The 12,437-nt window shown below is 51.9% G+C and overlaps 1 protein-coding gene across 1 annotated transcript in view; it reads left to right on the top strand.

The window, feature by feature from the left end:
• PML (PML nuclear body scaffold) overlaps positions 1 to 12,437 on the top strand; it is a 43,870-nt gene that overhangs the window by 19,510 nt on the left and 11,923 nt on the right. The window contains 6 exon segments of the mRNA XM_036843986.1: positions 313 to 742; positions 744 to 894; positions 2,429 to 2,499; positions 8,617 to 8,736; positions 9,140 to 9,398; positions 10,863 to 10,915. Coding sequence (XP_036699881.1) covers positions 313 to 742; positions 744 to 894; positions 2,429 to 2,499; positions 8,617 to 8,736; positions 9,140 to 9,398; positions 10,863 to 10,915 — 1,084 coding nt within the window.

Raw genomic sequence — 12,437 nt, 5'->3', positions numbered from 1 at the left:
TGCCTCCGAGGTGGGGAAAGGAAATTCAGAAACGCTGGGAAGAGATGATTAACATTCTTGTTGTACGTCTTGGCATTGTTTCACGGATGGAGGCTAGCTATTATTACTTTAGTAACTTTTGATGTTCTAATACGTTTTATTGGTAGTTTGGATACTATCACCATAGCCACAAACACTGAATTGAGAAAAGCACGAACGTAGAAACATACCATGATTCAAAGTTTTGTAATTTTTGAAGAGAAATTTAATAACGAATATAAAGAGAAAAAAAGCAGGCGAGCCCTAAATCAGGCCAGCCTTATGTGTCCGCAGCATCTACTGCCGAGGCTGCTCCAAGCCGCTGTGCTGCTCGTGTGCGCTCCTGGATACGGGCCACAGCGAGCTCAAGTGCGACATCGGGACGGAGATCCAGCAGCGGCAGGAGGAGCTGGACGTCATGACCCAGGACCTGCAGGAGCAGGACCGCGCCTTTGGCGCGGCGCAGGCGGAAATGAGCTCGGCCATCAGCCAGCTGGGCCGCGTGCGCGCGGACACCGAGGAGATGATCCAAACGCGCGTGCGCCAGGTGGTGGAGCACGTGCTGGAGCTGGAGCGCCAGCTGCTGGAGGGGGTGAATGCACGGTACCAGCGCGATTATGAAGAGATAGCAGGCCAACTGGGCCGCCTGGATGCTGTGCTGCAGCGCATCCGTATGGGCAGCGTGCTTGTGCAGAGGATGAAGCTCTATGCTTCCGACCAGGAGGGTGCTGGACATGCACGGCTTCCTGCGCAAGGCACTCCACCAGCTGCGCCAGGAGGAGCCCCAGAGCCTGCGAGCTGCCGTGCGCACGGACAGCTTCGATGAATTCAAGGTGCGCCTGCAGGATCCTCGTCTCTTGTATCACCCGGGCACAGGTAAGCCACCCTCATGGCGCCCTGTTTACCGTTTAAGGGCTTGGGCCTTGCTGCTGCCCCTTGGGAAAGGCGGGGTAGAGAAAATCAGTTCCGTATGACAGAAAAGGAAACTGGGTGGGGGGGGGCGGTTATTAAGTCTCTTGGGTTTGATCACATCATAGGTTACAGGGTGCAGGATAAATCTGGGGGAGAGGAGGCACTGACATGAGGCTGCAGCCACCCAGAGGGGTCACGTTTGACTGATTAACAAGGCCCTATGGATTAGCTGCGATCTTGTGACACTAGAGGAAGTTAAGAAACGACAAAGCTGAGAACCAGACCCTGTATCATTTTAGCCCCAGAGGGACCAACCACTTCAGGAGGTTCTCTTAAGCCACCTGTGTCCAGCAACAGAGAAGTTAACTGGAACATGAGGTATGGGCAGAGGGGCTGAAAACCACTCCCCCCATCCCCCTGTGGTTGGGTGCTTACCCAGAACCATGCTAGGGCTCAGTGGAGGAGATCTTTTTCCCCTGGGATGGCCTGCCATCTGGACCAACTGCCAACCTTTATGGGCCCTGCCTTGTACTGGGCACTTGGGAAGTATGGAGACAGCACACCAGTTCCTGACCTGGAGTTCTCCAGTCCAACTGGGAGACAAGGTTGGGGCACATTACATAGCTGGAGAATGAGACAGTGCTTGGCTCTGCAATACAAATCCAGGAGTTGCAGCACCTTTATAGGAGCTGGAGATATCAGGGGGGTTCCAAGAGACACAGGGGGTGCACAAGAGGGCCTCCAGGGTGGGGAGGCTTTAATGGCTCTTTGACAAAATCTCTAGGCTGGACTCTGAGTTCTGGTCAGCTGGTGTGAGGATGCCCTTACTGGGTAAGGGGAGGGAGGCTACAGAATCCAAAGGTTCTCAGGTAGGTGCCAGTGATGGAGACCTTGCTCACTCCTGCCCTTGGAGATAGTGGACGTGGGCTCATAAAAGTGCAGTACTACAGTGGGCATGGACTTGTGCCTTCTCCACCTAGGTGGTGACTGTTACCCCATGTACAGGAAATGACCTGCGTAGAGTTTAAGCAGCTTGCCTTGGGTGTTGTAACCGGGCAGTGGCAGAGAAAGGAGTTATTTTATTCTGAAGCATGAGAGATTTAGATTTAATAAAAACAGGGTGCAGGTCAGAAGAGTATCACGGAGCTCTCACTATGCAGAGAAATCAGTGAGCAGTAACGGTGTTAGGATTGTCCGTGCTTTGCCTTGGTGATAGCCCCAAGATGGAGAGAGCTGTGCTTGGGGTTTGGAGCCAAAGGCAAGCACTCTCTAGTGCTACCTCTCTCTTCCTTCTGGCTGAGTTCATGCCCATTGCAGTCAGGGAGCTTTCTTTCCAATTACAGCCCCTCCATGGAGCTGCCCCAGTGCTGCCAGAGGCCCTGGAGAATGGGTCTCCAGGAGAAGCAACGGGGATGTTTCCTTTGTCACTGTCCCGAGACAGGATGCTTCTCACCAGGGATGTCTCTGACTTGCCTGTGACCTTCTCTGTGTTCTCCAGATGCAGCTGTTGCCAGGAGAGCCAGCCCAGAAGCTGCCCGCACACCCAGAGACACTTTTGACGTTGACCTGGTGAGATGGGCTTGAGGTCTGAAGGGGAGGTGGTATGTCCTGCCGGTCAGGTGGGTTGGGAGTTCCCCCGTGTAAGGAAGGAAACTGAGTCTTGCTCTCCCTGTGTCTACAGGCAGTAGAGGAGGGAGAGCACCTGAGAGAGGGACAGCAAGGACCTGGACTGGGGCCTTCAGTGGGAGGGAACAAAGGAAGGGCTGGCTGGCTGGCTCTGGGCTCCCAAATGCCAAAGTGTAGCTCTTGATGGGTTCAGGAGGGGTTAGGCCCAGGGATGGACAGGAGATAAAGGAGGTGGGCGCTGGTAGGCAGGCCCTTGATAGATGTGGCAGATGACCCTCCCCTCCGTGTGCCCCACCCCAGGTATGTGGACCTTCCTCTCGTCTCCCCCCACACATGGATCTTGGAGACAAATGAAGAATGGGGCCAGGAGTCAGACAGTGATCACAGCAGCCTGGGTTCCATCGGTGTGATTTCAGGGCCAGCATAGTTCCAAGAACCATAGTTTTCAGGGTTGGGAAGTGCCCACACTCCCTCTAATGTTGGCATCACCTCTGCAGCACCCCTGACCTGCGGCTGTCCAGCTATCATGCACACCCTCCAGGGACATTCTTGAGGCAGCCACTCCCATCTCTGGACTGCTCTGACTTAGAGTGCGTCCCTGGGTGGAAATGCAACGGCATCCCTTTAATCTGTCCTCTTGGGTGCTTGCATGCATGGCTTCTCTCTGCCAGGATAAGCTTCTTCAGTTTCTTCTTGGACCGGGCATCTGATCTGCTCCCCATCCTGGTCATCCAGGTGTACGTGCCTATTGAGGATCTGGGCCCAGGACTGACTAGTCCTCCATGGAAAGCAGGTCTTATGGTGAGGGTGATCAGCCTTTCTAGCTTTGCCATGGCATGGCCTACAGGAGAGAGAGATTGCTGTAGGCTGAGGCAATCAGGAGAGGCTTCCTGTTAGGAGGCAGAACTTAGGATCTGAGAGTTTCAAAGCTAGGAGAGATCTTGGATTCGAACCTTCTCTTGTACAGAGGATGAAGCTAAGGCTCCCAGAGAGGGTGTGACTTAACCTGAGGCCACACAGCAAGCTAGGGGCAGGACTTGAAGCCACTTCCTAACTGCCTTGGGTACTGCATTCCCATATACCCATATACAAAAGTAAAAAACACCAGGAGGGAACCTCCCCGGTGGTCCAGTGGTAAAGACTCCACACTTCCACTACAGGGGGTGCAAGTTCAATCCCTGGTTGGAGAACTAAGATTGCATGTGCCTCACAGCACACCCTAAAAAAATAAATAAATAAAAATAAAATAAGATGGTGCATTAAAAAAAAAAAAAAAACAATAAAAATAAATAAATAAATAAAATAAAACAAAAATAATTAAAAAAAAAAAATAAAACGAAAAAACACCAGGGGAGTTCTCTGGTGATCTAGTGGTTAGGATTCCAGGCTTTCACTGCTGTGGCCTGGGTTCAACATCCCGCAAGCCACATGGTGCAGCCAAAAAAAAAAAGTTAAAAAAGGACATTTTAGCCCATTTTTTTTTAACATGAAAAAACACATTTTATTGCACCTAAGTTATAAGAAAATAAAATTTCTAAGTGAATCAAACCATAGACACAATCCCTTTAAAGGTCGTTTTCCTCCATCATGTCAGGTTGTTACATAACTAAAATTAACCAACTTGAATCTGATTGTTTTAAATCAGATTATAAATAAAACAAACAAAAAAATAAACTGGAGGAGGGAAAAAAAGATCACCTAGGATACAGTGTTATAACCACTTTCAACAGTTCAGCTTGAGTTGTGGCTCTTGGAGAATGAGCAAACCATTTGACTTTTTCATGCATGTTGCTTGTTTGCGTGTACTCCTTTACTACAAAAACTGGATAGTTTTCTGCTTTTGTCAGTTACTCAGAGCAATAAAACTGTAACATTGGTTTTCCCCAATACTGTAAAACACTAAGACTGACCAGCAACTTTTATTTTAATTTTGTTTTATATATTTTTAAATATTTTTCAGGTTTTTTATGTATGTTCATCCATTCACCACAACCCTCAAAAAGAAAGTTTCTCTGCAGAACAGGCAGCAACAGCTCTGTTCCAAGGAATGTGTTTTAATTTTTTTTGCCCAGATAAAAGAAAATAAGCTTTGCACACACTCTCAATTCTTTACTTGCAGGCATACTTCACTCCTTATTTTCTGAAAACTCTCCCATTCAAAGCCTGTTAGAGGCACAGATGGTTCAAGTTTCAGTTAGCCCATTTTTGGATAAACAATACAATCACATGGTCAGAAATAAAAACCTAAAAGTAATAAGGTCTCTCTCCCACCTTGTCCCCTGTCTGTCCATTCTTATACCCATATTCCTATCTTTATTAATTTTTACATATCCTTCCAAAATTTTTTATGTAATTACAAGCAAATATGACTATATAATATTTGCTTTCCATTTTTTTGTTTTTTTTTGTACAAAAGTAGCACAGTATCACATATACATAGTAGTGTGCCCTATGCATATAGTATTTGGGAATTCTTACCTTATCAGTAGACAGGGAGCTTCCTGATGCTTTCCTTTCTGCATCTGCACAGTGGTCCATTAAGTGGATGTAGCATGGGTTTATTTTTAGCTGACTCCTTGGCTATTTAGGTTGTTTGGGCATTACAAAACAGTGCTAGAATGAAAAATGTCCCCAAGAAATCATACGAATGATAGTTGAAAGTGCCCTGCGTCCACAGATTGTGCTGTCTTCCAGGTGCCAGTTGCTGGTTAATGAAACAGCAAGAGAGCCCTACTCCCTTGTGTGAATAAGGTCTAGGCATTTTGCCAGGTCTTGTCTTGTGACCTCTCACTACCAACTACTAAGCAGTTTGAACTTGGAGCCTCAGAAGAATCCTCTTCCTGCAAAGTCTCTTGCTTTCACTTTGGTAATAGGCTTGGGGGTGAGGGTGGATGGAGCTGGGGAATGGAAGTGGGTCACACACCATGCGTGCAAAGGACAGGTGTGGCCGCTTGAGGGTGGCAGGCATGGTCTTGTTGTGCCAGAAGAAAGGCAACTCTTGGACCCACGTTCCTGCCTTAGGAGGCAGGAACTGGGCTTCTAGGGCCAACACTCATCCCTCTTGAAACTGCTGGTGTACTTTCATCGCCACCCTGTGCCTGTAGGCGGAGAGGATGAAAAATACCAACAGGCTTAACTAGGAGCACTTGGGTGGGATAGTGGCTCGGACATTTTCCCTCCTCCATTTCTCACAGGCTCTTTTTGCAATGACGTCACAATACAATGGAAAAAAAAATAAATTGTTTTAAAAAACTGTAAAACAACTATAAATCAGTCATCATGATTTTTTTCTTTACTGAGCCCTGATGTGTGTCCCCTGCTTCATTAACATTGCAGGGGGTGTCAGGGAGGTTGGGACAGAGGTGGAGAGGAGCCCAGCCCCTGTCTTGGGGGAGTTCACAGCCCAGGTGGAAAGAGGTTCGCTTACATGCCAGCATTTGGCAGAGACACACATGAAGGATAGACCAGGACCTTTTCAACTCTTCATTTTTTTTAAATTTATTTATTTTATTTATTAACTAATTAATTTATTTATTTTTGTCTGTGTTGGGTCTTCGTTCTGTGTGAGGGCTTTCTCTAGTCGCGGTGAGCGGGGGCCACTCTTCAATCGCGGTGGCGCAGGGCCTCTCTTGTTGCGGAGCACAGGCTCCAGACGCGCAGGCTCAGTAGTTGTGGCTCATGGGCCCAGTTGCTCGCGGCATGTGGGAATCTCCAGACCAGGGCTCAAACCCGTGCCCCCTGCGTTGGCAGGCAGATTCTCAACCACTGCGCCACCAGGGAAGCCCTCAACTCTTTCATTTTTAATGTGATCAAATACATACAACATAAATTTGCCTAGAAGTGGATTGCTGGATCATATACTAATTCTGTTTTTATTTTGAGGAACCACCATAGAGTTTTCCGTAGTGGCTGCGTCTTATTCTGCGTTAACCACCGACAGTGCACAGCGGTTTCCAATTTCTCTACATTTCTCATTCACACTTTTTTTTAAAATAGTGGCCATCTTAATGAATGTGAGTGGTTTAAACTTTTTGACCACAACCCACTGTAAAAAATATATTTTACATCTAACCTACAGGGTATACACATGCACATACCTGTAGCTAAAACAGAGTTTTGCAAAACAAATTATGCTTGTAAAACATGGGAGCTACTCTAATTTTCTGTTCTGTACTATTCTATGTAATACAAAAAATGCTAGTCATGACATTGCTTTCATGATCCACTCATGGGTCACAACTGTAGTTTGCAGAACACTGGCACAGAGAGTTCTGTGGAGATTGTGTACTTTCCCTAGAGGCCTGGGAGAATATGACCTGGGAGATCATCCCCTCGCCCCTTCCCACACACAGGTGCGCTCTCTGATCCAGCTCTCCTCCCTTTCTGTAAAGATGTTGAGAAAAGAAACCCGGGAAGCAAGGAGGGAGGGAAGGAAATCAGTCCATTATAGCCAATGATTTGGGGAGCCCACATTTCACATGAAAGCACTCGATACCAAGAAGAGCCCCACCTCAGGGTCCCGGTCCCCAGCACATGGCCTGTCGTGCGGGCTTTCCCTCCTTCCCCAGCCTGGGCTCGGCCAGGTAATCCCTGCTGTTCACCCGTGAGGGTGGGCCTTACCACGTCCCCCACCACACGGGAGGGACAGAGCTTGTCCTGAGGAAAGCACATCCCTGGCCTCATCCTCTTACAGCCCAGTGCCTGGCTTTTCCTCTGCTCAAACCCAGAGCCCCCTCCAGCTGTGTGGGAATCCCCTTCCTTCACTGGGCGGACGGACTGCAGGCTCCTGCTGGATGGTCATCCACTGAGCAAACGGGGGTGAGGTGCCAAGGGGTCAGGACTGCAGGCAGGAGTGGCAGGCCAGGGCCCCTGGATTGAACCCCGGAGTCTGGGCCTCCCCTTTCGGAGGGACACTCTCCACGTCACCCACTTGGTTTCAGCAAAAGGTCCAGCTTATTCTTCAGTGTCACACGGTAGAGAAAGATGGTGCAGAGGGATGTTAAAGGATACAGTGGGTGCAGGAAGGGAACTTGCATTTCAAAAACACGATTCAAGCCCTGGTCCAGGCCCTTATTAGGTATGTGACCTTAGGAAATCACTTCACCTCTTTGTGCCTCGGTTTCCTTCTCTGTAGATTGGCAGTAATTGTAATATAGTACCATCCTCTTTTTTTTAACTATAATTTTATTGTAAAATTCACATAAGAAAATTCACCATTTTAACTATTTTAAAGTGTACAATCCAGTGACATTTAGTACACTCACAGTCTGGTACAACCGTCCCACCTCTAGTTCCAGAGTACTTTCATTACCCCAAAAGGAAACCCGGTACCCATGAAGCAGTCACTCCTCACTTCCCCTCCCCCAGCCCCTGGCAACCACCAATCTGCTGTCTCTGTGCATTGGCACTTCTGAATATTTCACATAAATGGAATCATACAGTATGTATTCTTCTGTGGCTGGCTTTTCACTTAGCCTGATGTGTTCAAGGCTCATCCACGTTGTGTGTGTCAGAACTTCATTCCTTTTTATGGCTGGATAATATTTCCCTGAATGGCTATCCCACATTTTGTTTATCCATTCATCAGCTGATGGACATTTGGGTTGTTTCCACCTTTTGGCTATTGTGAACAGGTGACAGGGAGGCCAGTGTCAGCTCAGTGGAAGGATTTCCTCCCTGTTATGACTTTGCAGCCGGAGATGAACTGCTTCCATTAGTAGTGAGCACTTTGTCCCTGGAGTTGTCTAGGCTGGGCCTAGTTGTCAAGCGAGCCTTGAGTTGTTGGGCAGTGTGATCCCTGAGGTCATCTTCCAGCCCCGTTAGGATGCACAGGCATTGAAGTGGTCCCTGGATGCCAGCACCTCAGGGTCACAAGGGGGTGAAGTCATGGAGGCTGTGGGGAGGACTCCTGGTCCCCAGTAGGCTCTGGGCTTTGGACTGGGCAGCCTGCACCTGTTTCTGGGTGAGGCCTTGGGGACTGGGCTGACCCCAGGCCTGGGGACCTGGCCCTGGTCCTGCTGCCTGGTCATTTCTGACTACCCTCATTTCCTGACTTTGCAGCCAGAGGAGGCGCAGAGGGCCCAGGTGCAGGTCCCAGGATTGGCTGTGGTACAGCCGGTGCCAGGGGCACACCCTGTGCCAGTGTACGCCTACTCCATCAAAGACCCCTCCTGCAGAGAGGTAAGGTTCTCCCCCGCCCTCCCCTTCCCTTCCGAGGGCCCAGATCCTCCTAAGCGGTAAGAGGTGGAGCTGAAGTGAGAATCCAGACCTCAATAGGCACCTACTCTACACTCTCCCTGCTCTTGGTTGCCCTGCCAGGAAGCTCCTCTCCAAGCGTGAGCCCCTCCCAGGGCAGTCAGAGGCCAGCAGAGGTCGGTGGTCAGTGGTCACCAGCAGGGCCAGTGTGCATGCTGACCTGGGAGGGCATCCTGTATAGAGAGGTGTGATCTGCATGGCAGATAGCAGAGGGAAGAGCAGGAGCAAAGGGCACGGGGGGCACAGGTTCCTGCCACCCAGGTCTGGTCTCTGCCCGCTGCCCCAGTGGGAGGCCCCTGACCCTACCCTGTGACTCCCCGCTGCACAGGAGGTCTCCAACACAGCCACACCACAGAAGAGGAAGTCCTGCCAGACCGAGTGCCCCAGGAAGGTCATCAAGATGGAGTCTGAGGAGGAGAAAGAGTCAAGGTTGGCTCGGAGCTCCCCCGAGCAGCCCAGGCCCAGCACCTCCAAGGCAGTCTCGCCACCCCACCTGGACAGGGCCCCCAGCCCCAAGAGCCCCGTCATAGGAAATGAGACCTTCCTGCCCGAGAGCAACCATGCGACCAGCGACCCTGGGGAGGCAGGTAGGGAGGTGGGTGGGCAGCAGAGGCTGAGGCCTGCACGCTGTCCTCCAGGGGCTGGGTGGGACCCCTCTTCTGCATCCTGACCCTACCCACGGAGCCCAAAGCCAACAGCATTCCCTGTGTGTCCTGCCCTCAGCTGCCAGCAAACGGGGAAGGGAAAGCCCAGGGTTGGTCTGGGGGGTGTGAGTGGATAGTTTAGCCTGTGCTTTGCTGGGATGCCAGTGTGACGAGCGTGACGGGCCAAAGACCACATCTCCTTAGTTCCTTCCCCTAACACACTGTTCACACTCGTACAGAACCCAGCACTGTGCCTCTGCACGGGGTGGGTCTCCCCAAGAAATGTTTGTTGGTGGGTGCCTGGCATGTGCCCAGAGAGGACTTGGGTAAAGTCCACATCCATCGGTTCCCAAACTTTTCTGCCACCTGCCTAAGGTACCTCGTTTGTCCTAGATACCTTTTACGGCCCCTGCCAGGGAGGGAGTCTTTTCACGTGAGTTGAGGTCAACCCATAGAATTCTGGAACGTTCAAGACAGTTCTTCCTGGATCTGTTTTACCCAGAGTCCAGCGTTATTTTCATTCTAGGTCCCACACTGACCCCTGTCCCTGGTCACACTGAACCCCGACCCTGGTCACACACTCAGCCCTGACTGATAATCCTTGCTCACAAATACTATTGTAATCAGAAGGTTTTGATTAACCTAGATAAAGTATCCTTTTTTAAAATTAATTAATTAAGTTGTTTATTTATTTATTGGCTGCGTTGGGTCTTTGTTGCTGTGCGCGGGCTTTCTCTAGTTGCGGCGGGCGGGGGCTACTCTTCCTTCTGGTGCACGGGCTTCTCATTGCAGTGGCTTCTCTTGTTGCGGAGCACGGGCTCTAGGCGTGTGGGCTTCAGTAATTGTGGCATGCGGGCTCAGTAGCTGTGGTTCGTGGGCTCTAGAGCGCAGGCTCAGTAGTTGTGGCGCACGGGCTTAGTTGCTCTAGGGCATGTGGGATCTTCCCGGACCAGGGCTCGAACCCGTGTCCCCTGCATCGGCAGGCGGATTCTTAACCACTGCGCCACCAGGGAAGCCCGATAAAGTATCTTTTAACTCAAACATCTCGTGGCTCACGGAGCTGAGAAGTGGAACAAACCAGTGTGCTGCTTTAGGACGGCAAAAGGTTCCAAACCAGGTGGTGCTTGTCACGCCCCCTCCACAGGTAGTAAATTCTGAATCACTCCAGGGCCAACAGCTGAATTAAGTGTTCACAGGCGAGGCACAGTAGGCAGTGATGGAAAGCCACCTTGAATAACCCCTCTGCACAAGCAGATCCACACGCTGAACGTTCACATCCCCCCTTGCAGGGCACACGTCACCCACCCGGTCCACTGGCCTGCAAGGATCCCCACGGGAGAACACCCTGGGCCCCATCCACGGGCACCCCTGGCAGGCCCTAACATTGTCTCCCCTACCCCATTTCAGAGGAGCGCGTCGTGGTGATCAGCAGCTCGGAAGACTCAGATGCCGAAAACTCGGTGAGTGGCTCAGAAGTTCGGCCTAGGACTCCTGCCTCCCCCCATTCCAGGTCCCAGGGGGCGCAGCCACAGCAGGTGACTCTCAGACTCGCCTTGCGCCTGGGGAATTTACCAGCAAGGCAGTGAGTCCTGAGCTGTCCAGAGGATAGTCTCCAAATGCCAGCTGTGGTCTGGATCACCCCGACCCTCCCTCCATACCAGGGCAGGAGCCTTCAGTAATCATATGTACTCTTCTGAAAAGCTGGGAGAGGGCTTCCTTCCAGAGCTCTGTCTCATTTCTGGACTAGCCAATGCCTGTGTCTGGAGCTTCCTTATGCATTTTCCGCCCTCTTAAGTCCTCGGTGAGGAGGGTGGACAAGCATTCATTCCCTGGTTAATGGCAGCTGTTGAGGGCTCTCTGGGGGTGTGAGGGCACAGGGCAGCCCCGTGCAGGGCCCAAACAAGCACATGGTGACTCCATGTAAGAAGAACTTCTTTAAAGCCATCCCACAATGGAACAAGTGACCTTACGGGTTGCGACCCTTCTGTCCCTGGAGGTTTGTTAATGGAGGCTGGGCTGTCACCTGTCCAGGGGCAAAAGGGATCGGAATAGAGTGGAAGGTTGGACTGGGTGGCCCCTGAGGTCCCTTCCAGCCCTCAGTCTGAGGTTCTGTGTTGGAAAGCGTGTGGAGCCCACGGAGACCGTCGCACCTCCCTCCTCGCCAGCCCACCCCCCGCCGAGAGCTCACCGAGCGTCCCACCCCTGCTGGGCCTCTCGTCTGCCCCGTGGCACATGCCGACCCCCGGCTTGGCCTCCCCACCATCCTGCCGAGCAAGCTGCCGTCCCTGATGCCGAGTGTCCCGGACAGCCTGCCGCTCACCAGGAGCAAGCTGCCATCCACCGTGGGATCAACTTCCTATCACGCAGAGCACAAAGAAACCCGCGCCTTCGCCACATCTTACGCCTGCCCCTCAGAGTGTATTGTGCCCCCATGTGGACTTGTTCTCCCTCCCAAGGGCCGGTCCAGGCCACCACCCCGGCCACCACCGGGACTCCCAGCCAACCTGCCAATCCCCAGGAGTGTCCCGCCCGCCTCCAAAGGGCCAGCGGCCAACCCCGCCGGGCGGGACAGGCAGCACGATCCCGCGGGCGCTCCCTCCGCGGCTCCCCGCGTGTGGCCCAGTGGCTCAACAACTTCTTTGCCCTTCCTCTCTCTGTGGCTCCCCAGCTTGATGCCTCTCTTAGGGGGGGGCTCGGGGGAGGCAGAGCACCCCAGACTCTTGGAGCAGGAGTCTCCCCTGGGGACTCTGGCAGAGCCCCCATGGAGAATCCCCAAGTCCAAGTCCCACTGGAAGTCCCTCCAGAAGCATTCCCACCACCCCACCCTCCAAAGAGGCCTCCCACCAGCACGGGCCCCCCGCAGACAAGCCTCTGAGAGCCCCAAGTGCCTCCCTCCTCTGCAGCCCTGACCCTGGTCACCTTCCTCTTGTAACCTTGTGGCCAACACACGCCCTCTGCTCCCCGAGCCCCCTCCACCCTGCT

This window comes from Balaenoptera musculus, chromosome 2 (genome assembly GCF_009873245.2).
Source record: "Balaenoptera musculus isolate JJ_BM4_2016_0621 chromosome 2, mBalMus1.pri.v3, whole genome shotgun sequence".
NCBI classification, from domain to species: Eukaryota; Metazoa; Chordata; class Mammalia; order Artiodactyla; family Balaenopteridae; genus Balaenoptera; species Balaenoptera musculus.
The sequence above is the reverse complement of the archived record's forward strand: the minus strand, read 5'-3'. Positions and strand labels throughout refer to the sequence as shown.